This window comes from Lepidothrix coronata, unplaced genomic scaffold, assembly GCF_001604755.1.
Source record: "Lepidothrix coronata isolate B3197 unplaced genomic scaffold, Lepidothrix_coronata-1.0 Scaffold73, whole genome shotgun sequence".
Taxonomy (NCBI): domain Eukaryota; kingdom Metazoa; phylum Chordata; class Aves; order Passeriformes; family Pipridae; genus Lepidothrix; species Lepidothrix coronata.
The window spans coordinates 4,513,231-4,529,011 of NW_016690253.1; the positions used below are offsets into that span (position 1 = coordinate 4,513,231).

The window sequence follows — 15,781 nt, forward strand, 5'->3', positions numbered from 1 at the left end:
CACACGGAAGCCCCCGGAGCCCCAGTGCAGCCCAGGGCCGGGGCTCGGGTCCCTGCTCACACCTCAGCACTGGGCTCCAGCCCGAGAGGCCAAATGTCTCTGCGGGGTCCCTGCACTGGAGAGGCACCGCCGTGGCCAGAGCACAAGAAGCCAACCGAGAGACATGAATGCCGAAGGGCAGCAGAAGACATTCCCCAGCTCCCATTGTCCCACAGCCGCCCCATGCCACCAGTGAGCTCCCTGCCTGCCACCACTGCTTCTCCTTTAAAACATTCCTCATTTAAAATAACCCCAAAGTAATGCTCCCATCTCCAACAGCAAACAGGTGGGGTGCACTGGGATGGACGCTGCCTGGAGGGAGGGGGCAGGATGCTGTTGGGATGCCCGCGGGCCTCAGGCTGCACTGCAGACCCAGCGCTTCGGGAAAGCTTCCCTCCGGGATGGGCAATTAGGCAATTACTTAATCCCCACGTGCCGGTTCCTGCGGCAGAAGGAAGGGCTCGGGTGAGCAGGGGAGCACTCCTGAGAGCTGGGCAGCACCCAGGAGGGCCTTCTGGGGCCAAAGGCATCAACCCCTCCATCCCACAGCACTGAAGCAGCCAGCCGGTCCCACGGCATTCCCTCAGCACGGCCCTTCCAGAGGGCTGAGGCAGCGCAGCAGGATGTTGCCTCTCCCAGCACTGGTGGCACTTGTGTCCTGCTGATGCTTTGCCCTCCAATACCAGTGACACTTTTCCTTAGCCCAGATGTCCACTGGGCTCCCAGAAACAACCCGAGGGCTCCTGGTGTCATCCAGGGTTGCAAGAAGCCCCCCACACTCCCTATCCCGTGGGGAGTCCTGGCACAGGCTAGGTCTGTGCTTTTCCCTCACAGGATGCTCCAGTTTGCAAACACCAGTGAGAGAATTTACAAACACAGATTGATTTAGCACACACACAAAAGCCAAACAAACTTTTCAGCTGACTAGCCCTCATAGACTGGCTAAACACCTCAGTTTTACTGAACAAGAGACAACATCACTGAAAAAAATCAGTTGATGGTTTTGGGGAATTTCTGCTGTGCCAGCTGGGGGGGCTCCTACCCCCATTCCCTGAGACTTCCACAGGTCTGTAAGCCCAAAGCTGTGAGCCAGAAAGCTTGAGGTGTTCAACAGAGCCCTGGGGATGTGCTTAGTATGGGGGAAGAGCTATTTAAACACATTTAAAAGAGCATAACTGATAGGGTGACATTTTTGAGATCCTATAGACAAATTACACAAATTATGAATAGACTCAAGTGATACGGAAAGAAATTGGGGGTTTTTGAGACCCATATATCCATCTGATTTTAACTTGGTAATAATAAGCAAGCATCCAAGAGTAAATATCTGTGAGCGTCTACAGAGGCTCCCACACAGGACAGAATTCCAGCAAAAACCTGCTGCTGTGCTCCAGTTCTCACTCAAGCATGTTGAAGAGAAAAAGAAATATAAATCAGGCTGCATTTTTGAGTATAAAAGGGGGCATAAGCAGATCGCTCACCAGGCATCTTTCCCTTCCCCTGGGAATAGCACTGAGCTGCTGGAGCCCGGCTGGGACATTAATCCTGGGACATTAATCCTCTGCCCCCAAGGCAGGCGCCAGAACAGCCCAAGGAATTGCAGCAGTTCTTATTATTAGCAGGAGCAGGGAGGCTCCCGTGGCCAAACGCCCAGGAGTGGCAGGGGAGGGCTGGCAGCACACATGTGCTCCTGCACACGCGTGTACAGACACACACACACACCTGGGGGGGGCAAGGGTGGTACCTGCCACTGGCACACACTCAGCACCCAAAACACAACCACAGGCAGCAGGGACACCTCCTCCTCAGGCTGCCCCAAGGAAATGCCACGTAACAAACTGCGTTTGAGCTACTTGGGTATTTTTGCACCAAGTTCTGGCAACAGCTGTTGTCTGGGGAGGATCCCAGCCCTAATTCTGGCCGAGGGTTGGAATTAATTCCCAGGACAGAGGAATCCCGTCAGGTGCAGCACTGGCTCCCTGCAAGGGCAGGCCTCTGCAAGCTGAACCCCTGTGATGAATCCACAGCAGCCTTCCCTCACTCATGGAGGGATGGGCCATTCATGTACCAAGTTTTCCACACCCAAATCTGGAGGCAAACCCTGTCTACTGCAGCTTCTCGTGCAGAGCTGGGGACATGGCACAGGGACTGACTGGGACACAGGACAGGGACATGGTAGCTCTGCTCTGGGTGCCAACAGTCAAATCCCACAATGGCTCCAAGCGTTCAGCCCTGGAGCAGGAGGTGACAGGGCCCAAGGGTTTCTGCAAGCCCACCAGTGCCCAGTTTGGTTTTCTGGGCTTTGCTGTCCCATTCCAGGATGCTGGGGTCTCCAGAGAATTGTCACCATAACACACTGGCACCCCCGTGCTCAGGCACAGACCACCACAGCACAGAGCCAGGGGCCAGGACACCCTCCTGGCTCATCCTCAAGAGCCCAGGGTTGCTGAAACCCCACCAGGGCCAGGCTGATCTTGTGAGCACCCTGAGAGCAGAGTACCCCAAAGCTGAGGGGGCTCAGGGCATGGGCAGACGGGTCCAGTGGGCACAGAGCAGGTGGCAGCAGACACTGAAAACAAACCAGCAGCAGGCACAGCTTCTCTTGGCACTTGTTCAGTCAAAAACCCTGCCCAAGGATGCCCTTTCCTTCAGCCACTGACTGCACGGACAAGGAGAGACACTTCACGCTTGGGGACAACAAGTGCCCATCCCATGCCCATCCCATGCCCCTGGGCACTGCACCCCAGGGCGTTTCCAGGGCTGGACAGGAGCCATGTGCCACTGCCAGCCTTCTCTGGGGGTGCCAAGAAAGCTCCAAGAAAAAAGCTTCAGAAAACCCTTTCTGCCGACCCTCACACACAAAGACTCATTATGTGACAGCGAATTCTTTTCACCCCCCACGGCTGCAGGGGCTGCCAGGCTTGTCCCGGGGAGGGGTTGTGCTGCCAGCCCTGTGCCAGGGGCTGAGCTGGAGCCACGTGCTTCCCTGCTCCAAAGGGAATCAAGAGGTAGAAGAGGTTTTTCTGGAACAGATCCTGGCTGCAGGTGGGGTGCAGACTGGTGTCCCCACACCACGTGCTGGGCTGGGCTGTGTCGGGCTTCTGCCTCTGCTGCTGGGAAGAATTCCAAAACCCTGAGAAAGAAGAGGCAGCAGCCCCATCCCAGCTCTCAGCCTCATCCCAGCTCTCAGCCCTGTGGGTTTTGCTAAGGGAGGGCTGAGTTACGGGGAGAGGAAGGTTTTAAATCAGTGCCTGGGATAAATAATTGCACATTCTGTTTATGAGCCTGCGACAGCAACACAAAACACCAGGAAAAGACTTGAAAAGAACCAGAAAACACAATCCCAGTGAAATCCAGCAGTTCTTACTGAGCTGCAAAATTTACCCTCTGCCTTTTTCTTGTAAAATCAATGAGCTCATCAGGCTCTGCCTTGCAACAGGGGGGATGTGGGAAGCAGAACAGCCATAGGGATGAGGGAAGCACCAGGAGAATGGTTGCAGGGATGAGGTTGCTCCAAAGGCTCCGTCAGCCCCCACGTGTGGGCACAGCAGAGCCTGGAGTCCTCCACAACCAAGTAACAAGGACCAGAGGTCTTGAGGGTGAAGCAGGAGTTTAGGGTAAAGAGAAGATAGAGTGGCCAGTGTCTGCCAGAGCATCAGGACCAGCCAGGCACCTGAAGGGAGCAGGGAGTGGGGCGCAGGTAACGGGCACACACAGTCACTGTGAGAGGCACTTACCAGCTGGCCAGGACACGCCTTCACTTCCCCCAGGGACAATGAGGAGGCATTAACCTCATCTTCATCCCAGTCCAGGGTGTTGTGGTCTCTCCCCACGTCTACCCTGAGCAGCCCCTCTGGATCTGTTTTGCTGTTCCTGAGCACGTGCCCAGGCTTTGTCTGGGAATGTTCATCAAAGGCCAACAATTCACTGCTGCTGAAAAGTTTATTCTTGCCTGTAGCATCCCCGCTGTGCCCTGCACGACTCTCTGTGAGGCTGAAAAATCTTGGCCAGTGCCTTCCAGTTCTCCGAGGAAAAGATCCCCACAGGAAGGGCACAGAGTTGTCATGGATCGATGCAGAGTCAGGTTCATCCTCGGGACTGCACTCGCTGCTCCTTGGACAGAAGAAGCCACAGACACCTGCCTCACCTTCCTCATCTTCAGCTGATGAGGAAAAGTGCAGGGTTGGGAGCTCACCCCACTGGCCTGGAGACACCAGTGGCTTTTCTTGGTGCTCAGCACTCCTTGTGTCCATTGTCCATGGACGGAACCCCCACCGCTGGCAAAGCTGGCAACGCAAAATCATAACTTCTTAGCAAGAACCACCCAGGAGATGACATTTAGTTTGCTTTTCCCATTTTCCTTTCCATCCCATTTGATTAGAAAGGGATGTAATGGCCCTTATTCGAGGAATGTCCGTGCTCTCCTCACTGGAACATGTGGACTCACAGCACAGGCTGTTCAGCTCAGCCAGCTGGGTTTGTATTTTTCATTTCTCTTTTAAAATACCAAACTCCTTTTAGCCCTTCAGAGGACCTTGTGCTTCACATCATGCTCTTTCCACTGCCAGCAATGCAGCACTGGGGGAAGAGGAGGGGTTTGGAGGGGGCTCATGTACATGGATTTTAGCCAGCTGCTGCCTGAGGTGTGTCTCAGGGCAGGAGATGCTGCTCACGGACCCTCGGACCCTTGGGAGGAGCTGAGGCCGAGCCTTCTGCACAGGCAGGAGGAGTTCAGCCAAGACAGGGGATCCCTCCATCTGCTCCCACCCTGGGCATGGCAGCACTGGGACAGCTCATCCCCCACTGCCAGCCCCACAGGGACAATGGAGCACTGTGTGGCAGGAGCCCTCCCGCTGTGCCTTGCTGTGCCCAAGGCTCCCACTGATGCTCCCTCACCTCCATCCACAGCACAAACAGCAGCTTCTGAGCCACGGAGGGCTCAGAATGCAGATGTGCTGAGGTACCAGGCACGGGGAGGCGGTGACACCCCAAACAACACTTTGTTCCCTTCCCTTAAACGTGGACAGAGGGACAAGGGTCAGGAAGAGTAATAGAGGTGGAAACAGCAAACCTGCATCAGGAAGTCCCCTTATTGTTTTCTGTTCCAACCACGGCTGGGAACAAATCTACACAAGCTTTCACTTCTCTCTCTCAGGGACCCCTCCCCTGCAGCACAAGCATTGCCCCCTGACAGCAGAGCAACACAGTGACCCTCAGTCTGTGCCAGCAGCAGCCCCGCTGTTGGGCTCCCTGTCACTGCCCCCAGTGCCACTCTCCCTGTGTCTGCACTGAGGAACCCCCCGTGCTGGGCACAGCGTGCCCGTCCCACCCCTCACTGCCTGCGACCCCTGTGCCGAGTACCTGCGATGTGGAGACTCAGCAGCCTCTGGCCTGACTTGCAGCTCCCACAGTCATGCCATCAATCCTGCCAGGAAAGCCAAAGGTCGGGGCTCACGGGTTCACCATGCCAGGGGTCAGTCAACAGCTTTGCTGGATGAGTTGCTCCCTGATTTTACTGGGAAAGTCCTTCCTTCCACCGTTACCTGCCCCATTCATTTACCCTAAGTTACAATCCAGTACACAGTATATTTGCCTTAAAAAATTAGCTTGGGGGAAAAAAATGCTAAATCCAAGCTTTATCCAAATAAAGTGTAACTACAAACCATGGAGCTGCATCCAGGAACAGCTCTTTTGAGTGGAAGAGTTGCATTTCCAGCCCGGTAAATTGCCTTTTTTTTTTCAAAAAAAGCCCCCCGTTGAATGAAAGTATCTTCTTGCCTCAAACTGGTAACTCACCGAGCAGGCAGAGAACCCGCAGCAGAGGCCGAGGCTGGCAACACTCAGCTCACCTCCCGTGACTGCCCGCAAGCCCCATCCTGGCTGCGGGACCCGAAAACCCCGGCTGTGCATCCCGGAGCAACCCCGATGGAGCCGGAAACCAAGGCGGGGGAAGAACCAAGCTACAAAAGGCGGTCAGGGACGGCGCGGTCCTGCTGCCCTCTTGTGACCATCGGGCCGTGGTGGCCTTCCCCAGCCCGCAGCCCATGCCCGGCACAGGGGCAGCGTGTCCTTGCTGCCACCAGACCCGGGCCAAGGCTCACCTGCCATGGCTGTGGCATGGGTGTCCCCACTGTCACCCAAGTGACCGTCACCCACTCTGCAGCCCCAGTGCAGAGCATGGACACAGTCCTGGCCATTGCCTCAAATCCCAGTGCAGGACAGGGAAGGGGTTAATTGCCATTGGTTCATTAGCCAGGTCAGGGCTGGAGTTAATTGCCTATCATTAGCCACTGGGGTTCATTAGCCACTCAGAGATGGGGTTTAATATCCATTCATTCATGAGGCACCATCTTACCAGGTCTCTGTTCCCCCTTCACCCCCACCTCAGTCAGCACACTGAGCCCTGGCCAGTGCTGCTGGGGCACACTCGGGTCCCTGAAGCCACCTGAACCCCAGTTCCGGGGCACACCAGCACTGCTGCTCCTTCCCCTGTCTGTGACCAGCTGGGAGCACTGGCGAGATCTGAGCCTGAGCAGGGTGACGTCCTGGCTCAGCCCCGGGGGCTCTGGCACACGTGGCCGTGTCCTGCTGTCCCTGGGGGGCACGAGGGCAGGGACTGGGGAGCTTCCCCCTCCTGCCTCAGCTGGGCCTGGGGAGCTCCCATGGGACAGGCACAGAGAGCACAGAGGGCACAGAGGGCACAGAGGGCACAGAGGGCACAGAGGGCACAGAGGGCACAGAGCTTCCACCCGCACATCACACTGCCCACGGCACCTTCAGCCCGCTTGAATTTTCAAATTTTCAAGTTAAAAACAAATTTTCTTTTTATTGGTATTACATAGATCAAAATTAAACACATACAACAACTTCTGCTGATAAACAGTATTAGAAAAATCCTAGTAGGAAAGCAAACCTGGTTTGTGCATCAAAAAATCAGCTGCTTCTCTGCAGAACAGTTCAAACACTTCATTAAAGGCAACAGAGCTGCTTCCCCCTGCTTTTCTTTCCCCCTGGAAAGTACAGCAGTTGTTACCACAGACATTTCCAGCACAAGCTAAACCTCTGTTGCGGTCCCAGGGATCACTCACCTGCACAGCCCTCGGGGAGGGATGGCTGGACACCTGGACAGGACAAGGGACATTCAGAGAGCACTCAGCACCCTGAGGTAACACCAGTACTTTAAAGCACTACCAGCATTAACTGCAGGCATCTGCAAATATCCAGGCATTTCACTTGCCTGAACTGAAATGTTTTGGTTGTATTTAATGTGCCTGAGTTCCGTTGGCTTTGGCATCGCCCACCCACCAAGGGACAAGGTGGTTCTGTCACAGTGGGGGCTCTGCAGGACATCCACGGGTGGCTGAGGAACAAATCCCAGCTTGGGCTTCTTGATTTCCTGACGTCACCTAAGACAGTTCCTCTCCAGTCATTCCCACTGGTGCTCCTCACTCCGTCTCTCTGTGCCTTTATATTCCACTCACAAAAAGGGCTCCAACAATCATGATCTCCGAGTGGAAAGGCCAAGCTACTCCACGGCTCTTCCGGAACCAACTGGAACCAATTATAACATCAACTGGAGCCATGAAAACCCAAGAAGTGTGGTTTCCTTCCCAACTGCTGCCAGCTCAAACCCACAGAGAGGTCACAGAGGTCACAGCTCCAGTGACACAGACCCTCCTGGAGATGTCGCAGCTTTAGGAGGCGATGGCTGCCATGCCAAAGGGGGATTGCCATGAGCCAAAAACCAAACCAAAATCACTCCTTCCCCTATAACCAGGTTACTTCTGCCTGTTCTTGCAGATTAAAAACAGTTCTTGACTGAAAAACTCAGTGACCAGCTGAAAAGTAAAGCAAGCTAATGTAAGAATAATTTTATTCTCTTGTATAAGCCAAGAGTGTTGATATAGAACAAACCACTGTGAGACTCAGATCCAAGCCAAAAACAAGGAAAAGGCTGGGATTTTAACTCCTCTGAAAAATCATTTTCCTTCCTTTCAAAATATTTCTGGATCAGTTAAATGTTACTCCAATTATCCTTCAGCTAGAACAGCAGCTCAAGTCACAAGACACTACAGAGATAGAACCCAAGGATTTCTCTGCAAGTGTGGTTGAGTTCTTGTAGGAAAGAAAGATTTGGCTCAAGGAATCCCACTGTAGCCATCAACAGCTTTACTATCCACTTCCCTTGAGTATTTCTTTTCAGCTTCATAAAGCTGAACTAACTTTTAAATTAACAAAAAATTGCACACTTAGAAGAAAAACCACATTCCATATCAGTAATAATTTAATGGAAGCTTAAAAATTCCCCATTTCCATGGCCCCCATGTAAATAAACCCCTATAGCTCCTCTCCAGCCCCTTGGTGCCACAGCCAGGCCCTGTCACACACAGCAGTTCCTTATCCCCAAATGCAAAAATGCACTTTTAATCTGCAACTTAGCGATTTCCATCCCAACCCCCAACACTAGCAGTGTTTACAGCACAGACTGCTATTGTACACAGAACTATAAATTAGGAACATTCACACCTCAGCAGGACCCACAGACCTCAGGTTCAGTCTATCTGCACAACTGTAGGAAAAAGGACATTTTACAGCAGCTTTTTCACCCCAGATGTTTCGAAGCTCTCCCCTGGATTGCTGACTGAGAACAATGGACAACAGGAACCATTTCTGTACAGTTTCCAAAAGCAGATCCCAGCTCTCATCCCTGTGCCAAAATACACCCAACCCTTACCCACCTGTGGTTCTCCAGGTGAGGTACAAAAAGCACCTGCAGGGACTGGAGAAAGAAACCCCCTCCCTTTTACAAAAGTGTTAAGCAAAACAAAAGCCCCACAAAACAGTGTCCAACATCTCAGGGCAAGTACAAGGGAACAAAATGTTTGCTCACATTTCTGTTGCTGTCCCTGTAACAATCAAAGGAACAGTCACACACAGGCAGGCAAGAGCAGAATCTATGTCCTGTTCCACAGCAGCCTCCACCTTCAGCACCATTTACTTTCCTTCCTTCAAACTGTTCTAAAACTTTGGGGCCCAAGCCCTGGTGTGGTTTGTCAGCACCAAACAGCCTGTGCAGTAAAACCTCAATTTACTGCACAGAACCCCTTGTTTCTATCATATATACACACTCTTGGCGCTCTCCAGGGAATTCTCCCTTCCCAAATGCAGAGTGAGAGCCCAGTCCCTGCTATAAACCAGTTCCAAAACAGTTCTGAGTGTTTCTGCAGGACTCCGAGTTGTCCCCTGTGGTCACAGGGCTGCACCTCTCTGAGCCCACACCCCTCACAGACACAGGGCCAGGGTGACACAGTGCTGAAGGCATCAGGCTGGAACCCTCTCCCCTGGCACATGAAGGGATGAACACACACAGCACACAGATATGGGCAAAGGCAACTCCCTGCCACCAGCTCCAATTCACTGCAAAGAGACTCAACTGGGTTTTGCTGAACTCCTGCTTCCCAGGAAAGCCCCAGGTCCCACGATGCCCCACGTGCACATCCCACCACTCCAAAGGGAATGAAAGGAGTCAGACACGTCTTTTCCCTCTCCACACATCACAGCAGTGAAGTTCTACAGTTTGATAAGGCATTTTCATCTTCAGTGAGAATCCAAGCACAGGCACGAACTCTGCCAAGTAGTGTGATCCTGTAACTTCATCTCCCAACAGCTTGGAATTCCAGGATCTGTCCTCAGTCCCAGTGGGTACTGTTTATTTAACACCAGTACAGAGTAGGGCTAAATAAACCCCTCAGTAGCTGGACCTCGGTATCTTTCACAAAGAGGGACACACAAACGAGCACTTTTTGCAGCTCTCTGGCTTTATCCCACAACCTGCCTTTTTACAGTATCCCTATATATAAATTAGAAAGAGATAAAGCCAAGGATTCACTGCAGCATCCATGAAAAACTCCAGTCCGTGTCCCAGTCCCTTGGGATGGGGCTCACTGAGGGGTGAAGGTGAGGATCATCCAGCTGATGACGAAGTAGAAGAGGAAGATGGGGTAGACGACGAGTGCCTTGCGGTTGGGGGGCTGGCTGTCGGCCAGGAACGCCGTGGAGGCTGCGGAGACACAACAGTCAGCACAGCCCCACCCGGGACAGGGGCTGCACTGCAATGTGGGGAAAGGGAAACCACAGCAACCCACTGCTCACAACGGGCTGCAATCACCAGGTACCGCTCCCTTTTTCACAGAGAAAGGTAAATCATGGAATCACAAAACGGTTTGAGTTGGAAGGGACTTTAAAGCCCCTCCAGTTCCACCACGTTCCAGTAGCCCAAGCTGCTCCAAGGACACCAGGAGCAGAGGCAGAGGCTGAACCTGTGCCTGCATGAGGACTGGAAGAATTAGGGTCCAGAAGGCAAGTCCTACAAGGAGCAGCTGAGGGAGCTGGGGGGGCTCAGCCTGGAGAAAAGGAGGCTCAGGGGGGACCTTCTGGCTCTGCAGCTCCCCGACAGGAGGGGGGGCCAGGGGGGGATCGGGCTCTGCTCCCAGGGAACAAGGGACAGGAGGAGAGGGAATGGCCTCAAGCTGTGCCAGGGGAGGGTCAGGTTGGACACCAGGAGGAATTTCCTCATCAAAAGGGTGGTTGGGCATTGGAAGGGGCTGCCCAGGGAGGTGGTGGAGTCTCAATCCCTGGAGGTGTCCAAGGAAGGACTGGACTCAGTGCTCTGGGCTGGGGGACAAGGTGGGGATTGGGCACAGGCTGGACTTGATGGGCTGGGAGGGCTTTTCCAAACTCAGTGATCCTGGGATTCTTTCTACAGTAGTACAGCTGCCCAGGAAGCACCTCAGACTACATCACCCACTGGCTCTGCCCAAGGGACTGAACGCAGACCAAACCCCTGAGCACAGCACACAGGGCACACGCAGGGCACTCACCCAGGGTGGACCACCCGAACATGGCCACGACCACGATGAGGCGGATGATGAAGCTGATGGTGCCGGCGCCCGCCAGCAGCACCAGCCTGCACACCAGCATGGCCACGGTGAGCGGCAGCACACAGTACCCCAGCACACACAGGCTCTGGAAGAAGGAGCTGCACAGGGACACGGGAACAGGAGAACAGCAGTCAAAGCAGGCAGTGCAGAACTGCATGCACAGGAGGGTGTGAACTGCCACGAACAAACCCACTCACATGGTCCCTCCGAGGAGCTTTGAGTTGAGGGTGATGACCACGGCACCAAACCAGATGATGACAAAGACCTCGGCAAACTGGGGCCCTCCATCGTCCTTGCTGTCTGCAGAACCACCCTGCAGCATCCTGGGGGGAGCAGAGAGAGACAGCTGCTGTGGGGACAGAGAAATCCTGCTGTGGGGACAGACAGGCAGAGCCATAGGCACTGACTGAGTTTTCCTAAACTGGGGAAGATGGCAGAACAGGATCCCCAAACACTTATCCCCAGTTATGCTGCAGATCAATAGTTTTTCATCTCTTTCCTTATTTTCAGTACTATCCTCAGTTTTGCACAGGAAAGGAAAATGGTTGTGGCTCAGAAGGGGAGATTTCAGCCCATTTGTTTCCCTGTTTTGAGGACTGTGCAAGCATTCAGAAAAGAATAAAGCCATAGACAACAGGCTAAGAGATGGAAATTAAAGTACCAAAGATTTAGTACCTCTCATAGCAGCAGAGCAGTGAGTGATTGAACACATCAACCTTAAAGCAAGCTGGGAATAACTATGGGATGCAGGCACCACAGAGCCTGGGGAAGTGAGCAGGCACGGACTGGAATATTTAAATTACACCTCTCCTTCTGCTAAAGCTTTCCCACCACATTACTAACTGATTTCTGTATTCTGCGTACACAGGCATGCCTCAGTTACTTACAGACCTCACCAACATTTCCCTCCCACCAGGCAGATCTGACTCCCCAAACTCCTGGGAGCCACCATCTCCTCCTATCCCTGATCCCTGGACCAGCCTCCGTTCTCCCACCGCTCTCAGGACACGCAGCCCTGCAGCTCCCACACCAGGGTCCTGGCTGCAGCTGGGGGCAAAGGCATCAAACACAACTGAATGAGGAAATGTGCCTGGGACACCTTCAGGAAAACCACTCCTAGGACAGGGACCAGGAAGTGCTCACCCTTAAATCCTAAATTTAAGGACGAGAGATGCTAATAGGCTTGAAGTGTCACAAACACATTTTATAAGAGAATCCAACCAGGCAGTGCTTGTACAAGGCAGAGAGGGATCAGATGAGCTTGATCTCAACACATTAATCCATTTTGAACATTTCATCTCCCAGATGCACAAGAGCACAAAACCCCAGATCCCTCAGCAATACTCACAGAGCCAGGGAGACACACAGCACCAACGGGCCCCACAGATCCCCTGCAGGGAGAGGGAAAACACATCACAAATGTCACAGAACCATCTCAGTTCCATTCTCTTGGGAGTGACAAAGCCCTTTCCCAACTCCCAAGGTGCCATTTCCCACACCCCACTGCCCAACAATTTCCTTATTCAGCACCTTACACCATATTCTGTAACAAAATTCATTCAAAGCCCATCCCTGCTAAAGCTCCCAGTTGTACCCCCAGCCCAGAGCCCTGGTGACACCGTGACTGTCCCAGCTGCTGGTCAGCCCGGGATGACCCACACTGCTGCTCCCTGTCCCCCCTGGCACGTACAGTCCCTGAGGAGTGCGCTGCTCTTCCGGGGGTACATCACATGGACAAACTTCTTCCCAACGGCCTTCAGGTCCCTCATCTGAAACAGACACAAAACACCCCAATTTCCCCCTGTACAAAAATTACAGTTCCTAGTAAAGCAGACAGACAGAAGTAAAGGAGCAATGATGGTAACTTAGGAGAACATCCAATCCAAACAGTTTTGTAGCATCCTCTGAGACAGACACTGCCTATTTTCCCTGCGTTCCTTAACAACCACAACATCTTGTCCTTTTCCTTAACAACCACAATATTGTATCCTTTAATAACACCAGAAGAAGAACAACAATATTTGCTCCTCTAAAAAAAGAAAAGAAATGAAGAATCCACAATTCAGACACTTCTGACCCATAGGATTTTGTTTTACATGACGAGTTGTAAAACAATCCCCAGACTTACACCGAAGTACAGGTCGAGCAGAGCTGTGCACAAACACAGGTTTTGCACAACAGCTGCCAGACTCTGGAAACCCCAAGTTTTACCCCAACCAGAGGCCCAGACTCACAATCGTGTCCCTGACAGGCTCGTCCAGCGTGGAGTAATCCTCATCAGGAGAGTGAGATCCCACGGGGACAGTGATCTCCCCTTCCACTGGGATGTCCTGGGATATGGACACATCTGCCAGACCTGGGAACTGAAAGGACTTCAGCCTTTAGGAGGGAACACAAACCAGCTCACGTGCACCTCCGATGGGCTGGGGATGGACACAGCTGCTCAGGTAACAAAAGGTTCCTGATGTGAACAGCTCATGGCCTGAGCAGGTGAGCTGAGATGTGTTTATAGATGTGTAGGAGCATTTCTCCAGTCCCTCCCATAAACTGCTCTCTGCCCTCTTTCGGCAGCAACAACTGAAGGGAGGAAAGAACAGTTTGTGTTTTAAGGGAGGTGAAGCCACGGGAACCACTTGCCTTTGGAGGAGAATGACTCCCATGGAGAATAACCCGTGGGGAACTGCACCGACCCCCCGGCCCGGGCACGCACCGAGGCTGTGACACAACCAGGTTTCCCCGGGCTGATTCCCCGCAGCCCGGCGGGGCGGGAGAGCTCTGGGTGCCCGCAGGGGGAGGAAACAGAGCACAGCAGACCGGTTCTACGGCAAACCCCAGGGCAGGGAGGGCGCGGCGGGAGGACGGCGGCTCCCAGTCCCTGCTCCTGCCCCCGTCCCTGTGCCCAGGCCCGTCCTCTGGACAAGCCGCCGCCCGCTGAGGCCTCCAGACTCCGCTCCGCCCGCGCTGACCGACAGCCAGGCCCCGGGAGGGGAGGGCGGGGGGCCGAGCGCCCGCGGACACCCCCAGGTCCCCTGTTCCCCCCGAGCCCCCGGCCCCCCCATACTCCCCTCGTCTCCCTTGACCCCCGTCTCCCCTGTCCCCCTGTCCCCGTGTCCCCCCGTTCCCCGCTCACCAGGGTCCCCCCGGCCCCGGCCCCGGCCCCGCTCCCCTCCACCGCCGCCATCTTGGCTGCCCCGGCGACGTGGAGGCTGCTCCAACGTCATCACCGCGCGCCGCCGCGTCACGCTCCGCCGCCGGGGTGTCCCTGGCAACGCGGGCAGGCGGCACCGCCCCCGCCCCGCCAGCAGGGGGCGCGCTCAGACCGGCCCGTGCGGCTGCGGGAGTGACCGGACCGGATTCTACGGAACGGACTGACCGGAGTGACCGGACCGCATTGTACGGACCGGACTGAGTGGAGTGACCGGACCGAGCGGAGTGACCGGACCGGAGTGACCGGACTGGATTCTACGGACCGGACTGACGGGAGTGACCGGACCGGATTCTACGGACCGGACTGACTGGAATGACTGGACCGGATTCTACGGACCGGACTGCCCGGAGTGACCGGACCGCATTGTACGGACTGGACTGCCCGGACTGACCGGACCGCATTGTGCGGCCCGGCCCCGGTGCCCCGGGCGGCACATCCCGGACTACACGTCCCGGCGGCGGCGCGGCCGGAAGCGGGGCCCGGGCGGGGGTCCCTCGGCCCGGCTGCAGCGGCAGCAGCGGCAGCAGCGGCGGGGCGGGGCCGGGGCGGGGCCCGCGGGATGTCGGCGGTGCGGGGCGGTGGTGCTGGCGCTGGTGCTGGTGCTGGTGCTGGTGCTGGTGCCGGCGCTGGCGGCCGCGCTCCCGGTGCCCGTGCCCGTGCCCGTGCCCGTGCCCGTCGGTAGCCGCAGCCCGGCGGAGCCGCCCCCGGCCCGCGGCCATGGGGCACCCGCCGCTGGAGTTCAGCGACTGCTACCTGGACAGCCCCGACTTCCGAGAGCGCCTCAAGTGCTACGAGCAGGAGCTGGAGCGGACCAACAAGTTCATCAAGGAGGTGATCAAGGACGGCAACGCGCTCATCGCCGCCATCCGCGGTGAGCGGGCCGGGCGGGCCGGGCGGGGGTCCCTCCTCTCCCCCTCGGCAGCCGCGTCTCCGGGAGACGCCTCGGCCCCACCCCTGCGCTGGGCATCACCCGGGCACGGCGGGACCCCCGGGCACGGCGGGACCCCCGGGCGGCAGCCACCGCCCCCACCACCCCGGGGCTGGCCCTGTCCCTGTCCTTATCCCTGTCCCTGTCCCCACACCGCCCCCGCCACCCCGGGGCCACCCGGAGCTGTCTCCGCGCAGGGCCAGGTCGGACCCACCATCCATCCCCGCTGGGCTGGCACCAGCTGCGGCACCGGCCGAGCTCTTCCAGGCACCTCCTCGTTTAAGGACAGCAATCCCTGTTGGCGGAGGGTGCTCCGTTATTTTGCGTCACCCAAGTGGTTGGAGCGTGGTGGGCCATCGCGGGTCATCTCGTCACCCCCTGCTTCCCTGGGGGGCACTGGGAGGATGAGAGGGGCCCTCCAGATCCCTCCCTTCTTTTGTTGGTGGTGTTTTGTCATTGTTCATATCACGATGAGAATTTTTCCCAATGAAAGGTCGATTTCAGTGTTGACTTTGAGGGAGTTGCCCGTTCAGAAGTGCTGACAGATCACCAGAGCACCCGGCCAGGTTGTGTCACCTGAAACCACCACGTCCCACGTGTTTAACACGTTTCTGACCCGTCCAACTGCTTTGAATTGTTTTCCCTTCTCAGAGCTGTAGCTACACC

General features: G+C 55.5%; 3 protein-coding genes across 5 annotated transcripts in view; 1 reads left to right on the forward strand and 2 right to left on the reverse strand.

Moving 5' to 3' along the window:
* STARD8 (StAR related lipid transfer domain containing 8) overlaps window positions 1–3,890 on the reverse strand; it is a 52,867-nt gene extending 48,977 nt beyond the window's left edge. Inside the window, exon 1 of the mRNA XM_017819282.1 lies at window positions 3,777–3,890. The gene's annotated coding sequence lies outside the window, so the exon portion shown is untranslated. The remainder of the gene's footprint in view (window positions 1–3,776) is intronic.
* Window positions 3,891–8,305: 4,415 nt separating this feature from the next.
* On the reverse strand, window positions 8,306–15,353 carry YIPF6 (Yip1 domain family member 6). Of its 2 annotated transcripts, none has more exons than XM_017819255.1 (7): window positions 15,330–15,353; window positions 13,214–13,342; window positions 12,670–12,748; window positions 12,328–12,370; window positions 11,177–11,302; window positions 10,920–11,077; window positions 8,306–10,099 (listed from the first exon to the last, which is right to left on the reverse strand). In XM_017819255.1, exons 1-7 carry the CDS (start codon window positions 15,330–15,332, stop codon window positions 9,981–9,983), a joined length of 657 nt encoding a protein of 218 aa, XP_017674744.1. In that variant the 5' UTR covers window positions 15,333–15,353; the 3' UTR covers window positions 8,306–9,980. The 2 variants fall into 2 exon arrangements, with proteins under 2 accessions (XP_017674744.1, XP_017674743.1); XM_017819254.1 differs by lacking the exon at window positions 15,330–15,353 and adding an exon at window positions 14,110–14,219.
* OPHN1 (oligophrenin 1) overlaps window positions 14,876–15,781 on the forward strand; it is a 53,368-nt gene continuing 52,462 nt past the window's right edge. For both annotated transcript variants that reach the window (XM_017819252.1, XM_017819253.1), the window contains exon 1: window positions 14,876–15,058. In XM_017819252.1, coding sequence (XP_017674741.1) covers window positions 14,905–15,058 — 154 coding nt within the window. In that variant the 5' untranslated portion in view covers window positions 14,876–14,904. The remainder of the gene's footprint in view (window positions 15,059–15,781) is intronic.